General features: G+C 37.5%; 2 protein-coding genes across 4 annotated transcripts in view; one reads left to right on the forward strand and one right to left on the reverse strand.

The window, feature by feature from the left end:
- The window catches only part of PDE1C (phosphodiesterase 1C), a 248,497-nt gene extending 239,475 nt beyond the window's left edge, over positions 1–9,022 (forward strand). Inside the window, exon 19 of the mRNA XM_063304072.1 lies at positions 8,689–9,022. Coding sequence (XP_063160142.1) covers positions 8,689–8,861 — 173 coding nt within the window. The 3' untranslated portion in view covers positions 8,862–9,022. The remainder of the gene's footprint in view (positions 1–8,688) is intronic.
- PPP1R17 (protein phosphatase 1 regulatory subunit 17) overlaps positions 1–16,325 on the reverse strand; it is a 103,411-nt gene that overhangs the window by 74,734 nt on the left and 12,352 nt on the right. For 2 of the 3 annotated variants that reach the window (XR_010067976.1, XR_010067977.1), the window contains exon 4: positions 14,339–14,903. Coding sequence is in view for 1 of the 3 variants with exons in the window: in XM_063304071.1 (XP_063160141.1) it covers positions 14,824–14,903 (80 nt within the window). In the remaining 2 variants the exon portion in view is untranslated. Of the gene's footprint in view, positions 1–12,075; positions 14,904–16,325 lie in introns of those variants that run through there. The other variant, XM_063304071.1, reaches the window with a different exon arrangement.

Consider the following 16,325-nt stretch of genomic DNA (forward strand, 5'->3'; position numbering starts at 1 on the left):
TTTTTAATGACGATTCTTGAAAGTAATACATATCAGACATGGATGATGTCTCTATCTCTGGTTCTCAGCAGAGCAGAACTTAATTGTTGTGTGAAGCTCAACTTGAGGGAACCATTTTTTTCCTTCTGTTATCCTGTATAGTCCTTCAGAAAGTCCATATTTTGTATGCATACATTTCTTTATTTTCTGCTAAAGCTTACTCTATAATATAGTCATGATTAAACAACAGTAATAAAACAATATCAAGTCCATTTTATATTCTTGATTTCTCCATGTCACTCGCTGGAATGCTGGTTCAGAATATACTTACATAGTGAAATATGAAAAAGCCCTGAACGTCTAACCTAATTTTTCTATCAGATGAACCATGGGGTCCGAATGTAAGTCTATTCAGTGGCAATTAACTTGCAAAAAATCAGTTATGAATATAGTGGTAATTGTATTTACCTGCAAGTAAGTTCCAGTGCATGCAGGGAGATTACGTTGGAGGAAAAGTGCATTAGAAGATTACAATCCTACGCACAGTTTGTTAGGAAAAAAACCTCTCTGGTTTCTCAGTGGAACAAGTTGTGTATATTTATCATTGCTTTAGGTGGGGCTCGCAGCATAAATTTTATGCATGTTTATTGAGATGTAACATCTTGTTTATTCATCTGGGTTTATTCTTACACAGAGAATATCGGCGCGTACCATTTAAGGCACTCTTGCCCTGTGCTCATGGTGACTTAACTTTAAACTAGTTTAAGAATCCTGCGTGGATGAAATACTTTGACAACAGCTTGCAAGGTATTCAGTCCGAACAGCAGGCTACAGTGCCCTTCCATTGGATAGTTCTCCTGCTTGTTGTGTTCGTCCACCTTTATCTTCAAGAAAGCTATGACCAATTACTTTATTTCTTTTTTCTTTTTTGACAGTTCTTTCTGGACATATAGACTTTTGTGTGTGAGAGAGAGAGAATGTGTGATTTTGACTGATTATGTGCCATCAAGTCAGGCCAGGTCAGGAAACATACCCTATCTTTTTTTTTCTTCCTAGCATTTTTCCCACATGCACAGGGTCCACTTTTTTCAGATCAGCCAAATGTTGATCCGTTTGTTGTGACAGGAATTGACCGATCAGCTTGTCACCTGAGCTTGATGTCATGGGCTGAGTGAGAGTTGACTGGTCCAAAGTCACCCGGCTGGCTTTCATGACTAAGGCAGGACTAGAACTTACAGACTCCCAGTTTCTAGCTTGAAGCCTTAACCACTAGACCAAACTGGGTCTCAGAAAACATACTCTACTAATCTGATTATGTAGATTATAGTAATAGAATCTTGAAAGGCTGACTGACTCACTTCCTCCCTCTCATACTATAGTGAATTAGGGAGGTGTCAATCTGAGCTTCTTTCTCATGCTTTCACTGTTGCCCAGGTGTAAAGTATGTTTTATTCATGTAACAATCACTGCCCCTGCCTGGCTTCCTCAGATTATCTCTATGGCTTTCTCTATATACACACCTATATATTATACACATGCAGTCTTGTGTGTGCATGCATTTGTGCCTTTGAGTCAGCGTTGACTCCTGGTGACTGCCTGGAAAATCCCTGCAGTTTTCATGGCAAGGTTGCAGAAGTGGTTTGCCGTTGCCTCCTCCTTCCTAGGGCTGAAAGAGAGTGACTGGCCCATGGTCACCCAGATGGCTTTGTACCTAAGGCAGGACTAGAACTCAGGGTCTCTCAGTTTCTAGCCTGATGCCTTAACCACTACACCAAACTGGCTCTCTATCATGCATACACACACACACAAATTACACTTATATATGCAGAATTAAAGCATGAACATGCACAAATAAACAGGCATGACAAGCAACTGTTAAAAAATATTTTCTTATTACCTGGTTGCTTCCTCATGTCTTTAAGACGTCTCTTTACTGTGGATGCTGCAGTAGCACAAGGGCTTAAACATTTGTCTTGTAAACAGAAGGTTCCTAGTTTGAAACCTGGTAGAAAAGTATTTTTTAAATTCTATTTTTTCTCAGCTTCCTATTTTTTAATACATCCATGCACTGATGGACATATTTTTTAAAATATCACAGAGAAAAGTAGGAAGCACAGGGAAAGAAGAGCGGGTTTTTTTTTAATGGCCAGATTTCAAGTCAGGAAACTTCTATTTACAAGGACAATGTTCTGATCAATATATTGTTACAGCATTCATGGTAAAGGTAGCACTAAAAGGTATTAGAGAGTATGGTAAACTTGGCTCAGTTAAAGTTGAACTGAATAACAGTAGCCATTGAACAGGAGTACTCAAGGCAACATAACAGTGAAAAGTAGAAGAGAAAAACATGCCATGAGGTCACTTTGACAGTGAGCAGAGGAATAATAGAGGGCAACGTTTTCTGTTCAGGAAGGGCAGCGTTATCCCCTGCAGCAATGGTTGCCAACCAATTCTAGTGATGGGGCAACTGGGCAGGGCAGATAAGCCCATGCTGACAATTAACTGTATCAAGCCCATTTTTATAGTTATAGAATGTCATAATCTGACTTCACTTCAGTTGAAGGTCTCTCAATATGGTGGCACCTGTGGCATCTAAGAAGACAAATCTTTAGGACAAGATGGCTATGAGATAAATGCCAGAGGTTCAATCACTATACTGTATATAGAAATATATATTTCTACCTTTCTTGTTCAATTTTCAGTAGAATCAAGTAGAAATACATAAGCTTTATCATAAACACCATATAGTTCTGCATGGACTTGCTAACATACTCTGATGTTCTTATAAATTTCTAAGAACTAAGTTCTGTATTATGGCCATGGTGGCAAACAGTGAGGTTTGATAAGGTAACAGAAAGTTCAGCAGATGTTTCTTCCAGACAATCCAGCAATCAAGCCATAATGATCCAAGGATATTTTTTTCCTGCTACTTCGAATCATCACACATGCTTATATCATCAAATACTTGTGGACATGAATGAAAATAAATTCTCTGGCACCAGGTCAAGGTGCACCTTATGAAGATCAGTCTTATGCCATATGCCAGCAGCAATTCTTACACTAAGGTACCGTATAGTCAGTAGCATACAAGTACTCTACTCCAGCTCAGCCTTGCTCTAGCAGCACTGCCTAGAATAAATTGTAGTTTTAGAGGTAGCTGTCTTCTGCTTCAGTTTCTTTAGTATTTATTCTTATTTTTAATGCATCTCGTTATGATTGACATCCTTTTGTATATTTGTCCTTTCAGAAAAGTAAGAAATTCTTCAGAAAAGTGCATTATCATGCCAGCCAACTGCTTAGGAAGCATTTTGAAAGAAATGCATACATTTTCATCTAAAAAGTTCCAGGTTGGTAAAATTTTAGCCTTTATGACTCATCTACACAGCATCTTAATGTAAATGTCTAAACTAAAACAAGATGAAATCTTAATCCTTGCTGATTTAAACTTGTAGTGTTGTTTTAATAGGCAGTTCCCCAATCCACCTGGAATTATTTCAATATCCATTTTCCCAGACTGAATACCCTTTGAAGCTCTTCACCTTTTTTGTTTGTTCATTTTAATTATAAATGATTTCATATATTGTGTTACTGCTTACCCTCAACTATTATTCATCAGTAACTTAATAACACTGGCTCCGAAATAGCACTTCAGATAATTTCATGGCCTCCTGTATATAATTTATTCTTCTTGTTAATACTATGTTGATATTATTTATTCAATATAGATTTATTTCTATGTATTCTTCCTATATATTTTATTTCTATATATTCTTACTCCTGAAGTGGCTTACAAGAGAATTTTTCACAATATTTTAATTTATTTTTTTTAAAAAGGAATATAAAAATGAAAACTAATTTTATTGAAAAACAAAACAGAAAAACAAAATAAGACGTATCCTGGAAAGCAGCCTGAAGCTAATACTAAGCTGATGGAGAGAGAGAAGGTGGAGGGGAGAGAGGGAGAAAATGAGAATTAAGCTAATATACACTTGTTATTTTCTTGCATGCTAGCATCAATGTTTCTTATGTGTATTTGTATTAATATTTACTTTTTCCACTAGATCACCTGAACTCACAAACCAGCAACACTGATCATCCATTTTATGGAATCAAAGACAACAAAGTAGAAATCAAACTTTCCTAGAAAACAGTCACTGACTTTGAAAAAGTATATTTTACGCTTTTTTGATTCTTAATACTCCAAGAATTTATATATATTTATGAATGATAGTATGAAGCCAACTGTACTATATTGTTTTCTTTAATAAAGTTCTACCACACAAATGTGCAGTTTGACATAAACATGTTTGTGAAACAAAGAGTTTATTTCTATAGGGTTAGCAGTTCATTAAAATTGTGAGGTCAGTATATGTGAACGTGTTTATTGAATAACCTACCTAAATTTCCTCCTTGGTCAAAGATATAGAAAACTATTTAATTTTTTTTCACAGCCTGAACCCCTTCTGCCACTGGCATAGCAACCCATCACTCTGCCCCTCAGCGTCCCATGTTGTAGTTTTCTGAGTTGGATGTTCTAAATTCCCCACATGTTAATTATGGAGTCAGGCTGAGAATCAGAAAGGGAGACCCAAAAGTGAAATATTTGCATAACTATGTGGAAGTAGTTATCATGTTTTGGATCTGGACCAATTGAACAGGAGGTCACTGAGCTGTAGTCTTAGTCTCTAGTATATCTGGAAGCCTTGATCCGAAGAGCTGTGTCTGCTCAGAAGAGAAAGCTCTGGGCTAAATGCAGGACAAATATCGCTTCTCCTTCTACTTGATCACAAAACACAAAGGTTCAAAGAGAGTAAAAATAAAACTTCATTCACACATTCCAAATCACATTGGACACTTCATACCAAATCTTGAGGCAAAGCAGAATTCCCTCAGAATATCCCCAAACTAACTAGGATCTTCAGAAGACTTCCTGCACAAATTGGTGTTTCTGAGAACTGCAGGGAGCTTGCTTGCAAACAAAACAAAACAAAACAAAACTTTTTAATTTTGTTTTCTCTAAAAAGTGGGGGGGGGGGAGAGAGAGAGAGAGAAAGAATGGAGATGAAGTGAGTGACTTACAGGTTGAGCTTCTAATTACAGGGAAAGGTTCATACTGCTTTGTGGAAGATTATTGAATGCTTTGATTGCAACTGTTGCTAATCCAATCTAAAAACACAAGTTACAGACATTTTCCTTTTAAAAACAATCAAATATAATCTGTTTTGTAATTTGGCTTCATTTTGTTTTCATCCCAAAGTCTACAGATCGGGTTTGGTTCTGGCTCAGCCATTATGGTGTGCAAACCTTGGTTCAAGGCATAGCACTTCGTGTGAACCTAGCAAGTGATGGTTTTTCCCTTCAATATTCTATGGTGAACAATCCATGTTCATGCTAGCAATCCTGTGGGGAAGTAGCTATTGTCACCCCGCTACAGTTAGGTGCTGCAGCATCTAAGTTTCAGAGGTGGCTTTTTATTGCATGTGTCCAACAGTGTAAACAATAAACTGCTGAACATATGTATAAAATGGCAAACTACAACACCTAAGTCACAGGAGGAGGAGATGGCTATCAAGTGTAGAGCTGGATTCCAGCTTCTTGTGAGCTGGAACCATATGATTAAGTGAACCGTCCATGAGGAGAAGCAGACATTTTTGGTGCCAGGGGGATGGTTACAATAAGATCAACCCACTTCTTCTCTAACCCTGCTGATCCTGGTACTTGAGGTGGGAGAACACTTTTTTACTGCCAGTTCTCTGATTCCACATTTGAATCCCCTTCTCCCTTCTAGGAGGAAATCAGTCTTTTTGGTGCCAGGTGTACTGTAACTCCAAAGATCTGCTCCCTCTCCTTCACTTCCTGCTTTTCTTGCTACCCAAGGCTTGGCAAGAAAAATGGGAGAGATGGATTTTGGGCACAGGGAAGGCAACAGAAGGACACCTGCACTAGCCTCAGGAGGTCAATGGGAGCATGCTAGTCCCTGCCCCCAATGTGGATGTTCTATAAATTGCCTAACCCTTTCTGCAGCTTAGCCCACAAGGAAAAAAAAGCAGCATAAAATTCTGCCTGCCACCCCATTTGAAGTGGTTAATTCATCACAGTAAATGTTTTGAGGTGGTGGTTCTTAGTGAGAAAGATGCCTGAAGCTTTAATTAGTACATATAGTACATGTGTTCTGGCAGGAGATCATCTGCTCCACTGAATTTAATAAAATATACATAGCAATAAGCCTCATATTTTATTTATACTTTCATTTACAGCTAATTAGGAACTTTTAAGGAAATTGTTGTCAAATATGACCAACGTTTCTCAAAACAATGTTAGACTTTGGTGTTTCTATTCATTATGTTTATTTACTTGTTTATTTAGCATATTTTTATCCTCTATTATGCAATTATTTATCTCTGGAGTGTCTCCCATGAGGAAGTCCAGTAGAGAAACAAAGAGACTAACCCAGGCTTACAGTTTTACACGCACACACACACACACAGACACACAGAATTCATTGGGAAGGAAGAAGCAGGAGGAAAAAAATGAGGAATATCCGTTCTTTCTTACAACCTGGCAAATGGTTAGCTGGTGCATGTGTGTGTATGTGCACCTTCAAGTCAGCATTGACTCCTAATGGCTGCCTGAAGAAGTTCCGATTTGCACTAAACCACAGCACAGTCATGCTTTGGCAACATAATTTTTCTCCTTGTCCTAATGATGTCCTTGTTTTACCCCTAGCTGAGACAGGTTTAAAACATCATTAGCTGTGTAAGTATAAAAGTAGCTTTTTCCTTTATTCCAACTCTAAGACAGTCTCAGGTAGGGTAAAATCTCCAATTTTAATAGTGTAAGTATTGTAAAACCACCAATTACCTTGGAAGTGAAGTCATGTAACCCATCCAGGGTGTGTTTGGAGTTGTATTTCAGTGGGGTTGGGAGCTGCAGAACACTCCTCTTCAGTTCACTGCCCAGCCCAAATACCAGCTGTTTCTCTCCAAGGCTTGGTCCTCTCTATTAGCACTTCATTTCCTAAGTCCCTTTCATATTTATCACTCCTTCCTTCCTTCCTTCCTTCCTTCCTTCCTTCCTTCCTTCCTTCCTTCGTTCTTTCTAAGCTTCCAACACAGTTGTAGACAGAAAAACTGTCCTCTACTGTTCCATTGAAGGAAGAAGAGTGACTATATTTTTGCTTGTTTCTAGGGTTATGCAGTGCTTCAAAAAGTGCTTTGTAGCACATGGGTGGCCCACATAGCGCCTATTTACAGTTCTTGAAATAAGCAGTGTCTTTTCCAGTTGTTCTTCATGCTGATGCATTAAAGACTTGCAGACAGTTGCTACATTATGCTCAAATCTGAAACACTGGATAGTATTTCTTTGCTACTTTCCCTGTATTTATTGATTATTAATCCCTCCTGGCCATTGGTTCTTCTGCTTTATCACACCTAGCCAGTTGTGCAATCCTTTTTCTCTGGACTATTTCTGCCCTGATGCTTCTCCATACATTTCTTTATTTCACAGTACATTAATCTGGGGAGATGCCCAAACAGGATGTGAGATGAGGAGCAGATATATCAGTGTAGTGAAAATAGGCAGAGTCCTGGACCTTCTCAATCTTTTTTTTTAATAATTTTTATCCCGCCTTTATTATTTTTATAAATAACTCAAGGTGGTGAACATACCTGATACTCCTTCTTCCTCCTATTTGCCCCACAACAACAACCCTGTGAGGTAAGTTGAGATGAGAGAGAGTGACTGGCCCAAAGTCACCCAGCTGGCTTTCATGCTTACGGAGGGACTAGAACTCACAGTCTCCCAGTTTCTAGCCTGTGCCTTAACCACTAGACCAAACTGGTTCTCATTCCTGCTACTGTGTCCTGATTAGAGGAGGTTTTCACTGCTGGCTGATAACATGTTGAGATGGGATGACAGTGAACTCAGATGAGAAAAGTAATCATTTTTCCTATCATAATGGGGACACTAATGAATCCAGACAATGCCATTGCCAGTGTCTCCGGTTAGGCACAGCCCAGCAGGATTGGGACTGGTAATAAGAGAGACCAGTTGTTACGCTGATGCTTAATGCCAACTTACAAATGGCTGGGTAGCCCTTGAACTCAGTAAGGGGAAAGACCTTGCATCAGCCTGCCAATTGTCTGAGATCTAATGAAGTTGAGTTTTACATGGCTAAGAGCTGTACCTCAGTCAATCAAGGTGGCACAACATCTTAGTGATTGTGACTCAAGATCCAGATTGTAGCTGCTCAGGCAAAATGAATTCCTCTTCGGTGTTTCCAGACTTTGTTTTACATTTATTGAATAAATATCCAAGGTCTTGATCTAATGTGATGTTCACTGCTCTCATGATAATGCTTAAATAAAGACAATCAAGATTTTGTTACCTTTGAACGTCAATACATATATCTGTGCTTGTGTTAGCACGGTTTATAGGTCCAATGCAAATATTAAGAATGATTAAAATAAATAATATGGTCTCTGGTTGTGTTAGAATTGGAAAGTTAGAAAGATCCTAAGATAAGTAACTACTAGCTATGCTTTTCTCCATTTGTACCCTCTCTCTCTTCAGTATCTGCAAATATCTTGTTCAGACTTTCACATATGTGATCTACTATGTGGCTATGGAATAGTTGGTGGGGGTTAATGGGACTCCAGAGCTCAGCAGTTAATTTATCTCCATTACTTCTGTTTTTATCTTCTGCTCTAGTCATCAAACCTGCAATACATCAGTCCAAGAAGTCTAATTTTGCCTCTGCAAGTACTACCTTCCCACCTTTCCACAAGAAAACTGAGGACTACTTGGTGAAATATAAACTGCTTGACCAGAGGGGCAGAATGAAGAAGATTCAGCACATCTCCCAGCACTGGAATAGGAAATAGGCCAGGTTTCCACTTATTAATGGAGGACCCTTTGAAAGTTATACAAATTATTCAACCAACATGCAAATATATAATTCAACAAATATAATGGAAACATTCTCTTTAGATGCATTCTCCCCAGTTCATCAAAGATGCTGCAAATGTAGCAGCAGAAAATGCTTTCCTCTGTCTATACAAAAGACTAAAAATCTACATGTACATTCATAACTATATGCAGGTTGACTGCTGCTGCTTTCTGCCTCCTAATAGAGGAATGGCATGGTCTGTTACGCCAGTCTATAACTTGTTTGGTGAATGCCTGAATTCAATTTATGGAGGGTTTTGGTGTTGGGGGTGGGATTGGGGGTTAAACATGAAGCAGTATAGGATGATGATGATGATGATGATGATGATGATGATGATGATGATGATGATGATGATGATGATGATCTGAATCAATCCACTGCAGGATGAAGGCCTCTTCACTGAAGGTTATAGATCATAATCTACCATGTTGATTCAACATGGATTGGTAGGTAGATGTGACTAACCTAAGATACCAGCCAGCTTCCATGCCTACGGAAGATTAGAATTCACAGTCTCCAAGCTTCTAGTCCAGGACTTAACCTTTACCACTACACATACTGGCTTCTGTATATGTAGACTAGTCTCTCTCTATATAGACTAGAAAGGCCAAAGACTTATTTATCCCAGACATCTAGCTTTCTCCGAATCTTGGATATAACAGTTTCTTGAAAGAGGAGAAACATTTTCTTGGAATCCTCTTGGATTCCACCTCCATTTCATTACTGTACTTTGTCCTTTATATGGTCTCTCTTTATGACTTGGGTGTGTTTGTGTGTATTTATTTATTTGTCAGATTTATCTCCCACCTTTCCTCCAAGAGCTCAAGGTGACTTTCATGAGTTCTCCATCCATTTTATCCCCATAACAACAACCCTTGAAGTAGGTTGGGCTGACAGAGATAGAGTCATTCAGTGGATTTCCATGGCTAAGGGTGGACTTAACTTGAGCCTCCCCACTCATAGTCCACTGTCTTAACCACAGTATCACATGGACTATACAACTCAGTTCCGTCAAACTAGAGAACAGAAGATGACATATGTAGAGCAAAATGAAGGATCCCTTTCTCTAGGCCAATGTCTTTGGAATAATATTCTTCTGAATATTATATTTAATGACACAATCCATTGCTTGAGTTCATTTGCTTATAAACATTGGCGATTTTCTTCCCTTCCCTTCTTTTCCTGCATGTTGAGTTTGAGTGAGAAAAAAGATGAGAGACAAGCAGAGACTCATGCTTCCCTGGTGATAACTCAGAAACATGATTTATCTTATAAATTGCAGAACAGAATGCCTATAAAATGAACCACATGTCATAAATTCAGATGAAAGGATGGGTAGTTGTGACGACACTTCAGGTAACAACTCTCAGGTAGAAATCAGGGCCTTAGACATTTTGTTCCCTGATCAGTACAAGAAAACAGGTCCCAAAATCCAGATATATAGTAGCCAAGACTGGGCACAAATACCTCTCCGTAAGAATAAAAGTCCAGCATTAATCAGTGTAAAAATGCCCATTGGCTTCCCTTTCATGCCATCTTAAACCAGCTACCTGATGTAGCTACCTCACTCTGACGAATGTTAGAATAGGACCTTTTTATTTGTCTAAAGATTTTTCCTCCCAAGTGTGTAACTTCTGGGCATTGAAACTCAGCCCACACATAGGCAGTATGCATATTTTTGGAGAATGATTCCATGTGTTGAAGGTATTTTCCTGCTCTCTCTAGTTTTGTAGTTTACAGATTGCTTTACCATCTTATGCCACACAAAGGCTTATCAGATTGGGGGTATGGTGGGGAGGGATGTGGTTTGTTCTCAGAATTTTATGACTCAAAGAGAAGATATATTTTGACAATGTGTTGCTTGTAAAGTGCCATTAGATTATTTGCATAAATTGCTGTATAAAATAAAATAAAATAAAATATTCTATTCTTTCAAATTAATTAAATGTGTATGTCGTACTCCTTTTCCTGTCATCATTTATTTATTTATTCAGAACTAGCCTCCAGAATGATAATATAGGACAATTATTTTCCTTAGGCTGATAGAATTTCAGGGTGTTATTAATTTTACCAACCCAACACTGCCATCTAGTGCTTAACTGAAGCAGACACTATCACAATTCTTTCTTTTTGTTTTACTTTTACAGTTTATTTTATACTTCGTAACTAAGGGTGCATGTATCAGCCGCAATGCACCCTTAATTACACACTGCAAATTTAGTAAACTCCTACATTAGTTATGAACCTGAACATGTGTCTTAATTATCACTGATCTGAAAACTACACTTGATCTTACCCAAAAGGCCAAGAAAACAGAACTTAGGAGAAATCAAACTTTTTCTTAACAACAGTTCCAAAATAAAACCAAAAATTATGTAAGATCATGAATTCCTGAAAAAAAATTCAAGGTTATTTTTCTTGCAAGGTTTAATTCTGACTTAGTAGCTAGAAATACAATATAGGATGGACAAAGCCAAACTCTGAGCTCGCTACACCCTATCTGGCAGGGAGGTGGACAATCAGAGTGCTCTGTGTGTTTGTGCCTTAGGAACAAAGGCTAAAAAGACAACCTGGTTAGTGACAAAGTGGGGTTAGAAAGCAAATCCCTAATTTCCTACATGCTGCTGTTTCCATCACTCCCTCTTCCTCTTCTGCCAGCACATGCTGTGTTACAGGAAGTCTTTAGAATAACATAGGCCACAATGTCTCATTCTGAGGAAAAATCTTCAAGAGGCGCTTCCAAGAATGAGGCCCTTGGGCCTGGCATCTGTTGAAAAGACATTTGTGCTCCAGGGAAGCTGTTAGTGGACATCCACCCAATATAATCCCAGTGAATTAAATACTTTCTACCACCCAATGAAATATTGGGTCAAGTTGGTCCTTGTAGGTTGGCAGCTACTAGGGACAGTCTTCCTGGCAGTAGATGGGGGTATTGACTTCATTTTCTAGGCTTCCTGACCTGCTGTGAGATGATTGGGTAGATTTTCCTATAGTACAACTGGAAGTTCTAAATATAATGTGGATATTACTCTGGATTAGTACAACCCATGGTTTGGTGTGAGGTCTGAATGAAGTGATTTGCTCTGAAAAATAGCAAACAGTAAAACACAATAGAAAAGAAAGAAAAAATTGATTGATTGGATTAAGTGTCAGTGTTGATTAAGTTGTTTTAATGTGAACAGTTTGTTCATTTTAACCAGAGCCCATGAAACAACATCCAACAAATCTGTTAATTCAGGACATTTATTAAGATACATGTAATTCTTCTGGAACAGAACAGACAGAAGAGAATTTTCAGGAATAATACAAACACAGTCATTGCATTATTTATGTGCAGTTACTGAGCCATGTTTTCCTTTGTCCTTTGTGAGAGTAATGCTTTGAAGATGAGAAGGCAAGGAAGCACAGGAAAATAACAGACTTTTTGCTAGATTATAACAGAAGAAATAATTTACAGATTTGGTTTATTTGCATGAAGAAGAAACATAGAGTAACAGGAACTTAAAGCTCTGTAAATCACCTCAACAAATTATTTACAGGAGATCATCTGAAGTTCAGAGACCAAAATTGGTGAACTTAGGACATTTTCACAACTTGTATGCACTATCTTTTATTATATCATATAGAGTCTGGTCCCTACTTTCTCTGTTCCTTTCTCTTTTTTAAAACCAAACTTAGAAATGCTTTTCTTGTCTTAATTGTAATATTGTATCCAGTTGGTTGACAGGGATGGTAGTGGGGTAAGGGGTGGAATCTTATATGTACTGCAAAAATCAATAACTTAATTCTCATTATAATTATTTTTTCACTGTAATTCCCAGAAATAAATTGTAACTATTAAAAATACATATCCAATGGGGAGACAGGAAAGAGGACCCCACTGAAATTTGTGTTGCTTGTTTTTTATTTCACCATGTGCCCTTTTGGAGGGATAAAATTACTTTTCTGATTGATTTTTAACTCACATTTTGGACACAGTAATCTTTACACGGAATGGGAAAGGGGGCTTCTTATGAGACTACACAGATTTACTGCCAGTCAACACACAGCAAACAAAATAGCATTAAATATGGTTGGCTGCTTCTGAAATGGAAGCTGGACTTGGAAAATCTTTGGTCTGAATTGGCAGAGTGCTTAGATTCTTCTGTATGCCTTGAATAAGGATACACAAAGCCATAGCATTGCCACACTTCATGTAATAAACTATACAAGCCAAGACCATCGAAGAGGCATAGAACATTGATATACAACATCTATAATAGTGTATACTTGAGTTGGAAAAGTCATGGCACTGAGCTAAAAAAGCAAATAAAAGCTGAACAGAAGAACAGTTTCTTCTCACCTAAAACAGATCTGAAGATTAAAAGAATAATCTACTCAAACAACATATATTCTAGTATCTTAATAGATTATATAGCATATATACATTACAGGCACTTTACTTCTAGAGAGCTCCTTTACAGATGGCACAGCATTTTCTAATATAAATTTGTGAAGGTGGTTTGCAGAAGGCTGCATTACATCCTCATTTGCTAATGAGGGAAAAAGCAATCAAATCATTTGCACAAATGAAGCTAACAGACAAACATCGTCGTTTAACTGCAGTACCTGATTAACTTTAACAGCTATGGACTTGCTTTATCATTGACAGTAGTGTGTAAATGGTGTAACCTCAGTGTAAACAGCCCATAGAGATACATATCTTTCTCATTAAGCTCCAAGAACGTTATTATATTTTAAGAGATAGCAAGCAAGGTTCTCATTTCCTAAATTGCTTCCAGTTGCAAGGTGATTTCTTACAACTGTGATCTGTGTCACTTATCTAGAACTGCACTTTCACCCCTTTATATCCTTCAAGAAATAGGCAAGAACTGACATAAAATCAGAATAGGATTTGCCTACAGATCAGCCATCTACAAGATAAGGTCCTCTGGATGGGTCAGATTCCCAAGCAGTTATATGAGGGTTGAAGTTCAATAAATTAGAATGTACAATGCTGGGAATAGCTTACATGGGTAATGTACAAAATATAACTGTTGACTGAAAGAAACCCCCATGTATCAGTTCAATAGACGGTAATGGCTGCAACAGAATATTGTTAAACAGTGCAGATTCTGTGAGTAAAATGAAAGGACATATTGGCTATGATTACCTTGTACATTGGAGGGGTCTGATGTTTCTTATCAGTGAAAAGTGAATTACATTGCAACAGTGTGGAAAAGCTGAGTGGGTTGAGTGTTGGTATGGAGACTATCTCATATATGGTATAGGGATGTGTGCATGATGGCTATTACATGTGATAGATATTGGAATTCAATTCTGCCAGGCATGACTTTTAGGAGACTATAATGAAACTATTATTCCTGCAATTATGTAGCTTGTAGATAGAGATACCAAGTACCCTTGAATTACCAAAAGTTTCCTTTAAGGAGCAGGATCAAATAAGAAAGGGGAGAAAAACATTGCAAAGTAATACTGAGAAAATAGTTACTGTATATCAGAAAAAATATTTTGATGTAAAATAAAAAAGATCACTTTTACTCTATTACAAAACAGTCCTCAAATATGGCAAAATAAATCCATAATTGTGCATATAAAGGACTGAGAGGGAGAGATTAGGTACAATACTAATGTATTTTAGTGGGTCTTATGGGTCTATCAGGAAGGTTATTGTTGGCTAGTGGATTTTGCTTTTTGACCACCTAAGATATTGAAGACACACTGAGATTTGTTTTGGTGGAAAGGCATAACCCTATAGAAAAAACATGATCCACAACTATATTTAATGAAATATAACTTAGCAGCAATATATGTAAGAATGCTGCGTGGAGTCTACTCCATTTTTATAAAGACTTTGCAGATAATTATTTACAAAACCATGACAATCTGACTGGAACTTAAAATGGTGATGTTTCTGCCTCCTTTTCTTCATCTTCAGCAATCATAGTCTGTTCATCTTCTTTAAGTAGCTTAATGCCTTCAACAAAGGAAAAGAAACAAATCAAATTATTATGAAAACTGCTGTTTGGATCATGAAGTGTGAGGTACTTAGCTCGCCTGTACTGGCTAGAAGAGATCCAGGACTTGAATTTTAAAAAGCAAAAGCACTCAAAACAAAAGCTTCAAGGCAGCATCTGGTTTTGATTGGACACAGCAATAGAGGACGCATATTTGGCCTTTTCCTCACATAGATCTCATGATTTCAATACCTCTCTTCTTGCTATCATCTTACTGTGGGGAAAAGTTCTCTACAAGAACAAAACATATTTACCTGTATTATGAAGCGCCTGTTTCACCAGTGTGTTTAATAGGAACTCTGTGAAGGTGATTTCCATCAGGAAAATGGCTTCTATCAGTGCCACTGCTCTAACTAAAGCCATAGGCTCAGACTCCAAACCAGATGTTTTAATTTTTTTTTATAGAAAACTATTCCTGGATCTTAGCTTTACATACATCCGACCAGCAATAATATGAGTGGGTTGGAGAAGAAGAAATATCAAAAGATGAGTATGGATCTTTCCTCAGTATTTTTTTTCTGCCCTAATGAAAGGGATGGGCTCAATTATTTAATTAAATAATAGTTTCGACAAGAGTGTCCACAAATGAGATTCCCCTCAATAACGCAAGAGCTGCTTTCCATTCTCCAGATTCAGGTTCCAAGCCCTTTATTCTTCGGACCATATCTGAAAGTTATAGGGAGCAGTGCTGAAATTGATAGCCTGGTTGAAGCTAAAGTTCATTCACTGCTGGCCTTTCGGAGGAGAATAAATGCCAGAGGAGCAGCGGTGAGAACTGGAAGGGCAGAAAAGTCCTTAGTATAGTCTACTCTGGGCTCTCCTCTCCACTTCCTTCATAAGCAAAGGAACAAAAAATGAGTATTTTATTAGTGAATGCCTTCATAGTATTAATGATGAAAAACACATAATTAATTTAGTGTTGCTTTTTCATTCTGTGAAGCAGATATGTATGAAAGAAAAGAGCTATAGAGAAAGAGAGCCATGCAGTGTGATGGTTAATGTGTTGGACTTGTACCAGGAAGACCTAAGTTCTCATCTTCCCACAGTTGTAAAACCTTACTGGGTGAGTTTGGCCTAGTCATTCTGTCTCTGCCCAACCTATCTCACAGAATTGTGGTTGTGGGAAAAATAGGAGGAGTGCCAAGTATGCCAATCTATTATTATTATTATTATTTTATAAAACTTGATACACTGTATTGTTTTTAATACAGTAATGCTTATGTAATAATATGATATTTTAAAATAAGAATTTAAGTTTAAAACAAAGATAAAAACTACAAAAAAGCAAAAAACTAAAAAAAAAACTAAAAAAGTGTGAAACACAAGAAAGAATTTTGAAGATTACATAAAGAAGTGACTTCCGACTTTCAACAACAAGATTA

This window comes from Candoia aspera, chromosome 4 (assembly GCF_035149785.1).
Source record: "Candoia aspera isolate rCanAsp1 chromosome 4, rCanAsp1.hap2, whole genome shotgun sequence".
Taxonomy (NCBI): Eukaryota; Metazoa; Chordata; class Lepidosauria; order Squamata; family Boidae; genus Candoia; species Candoia aspera.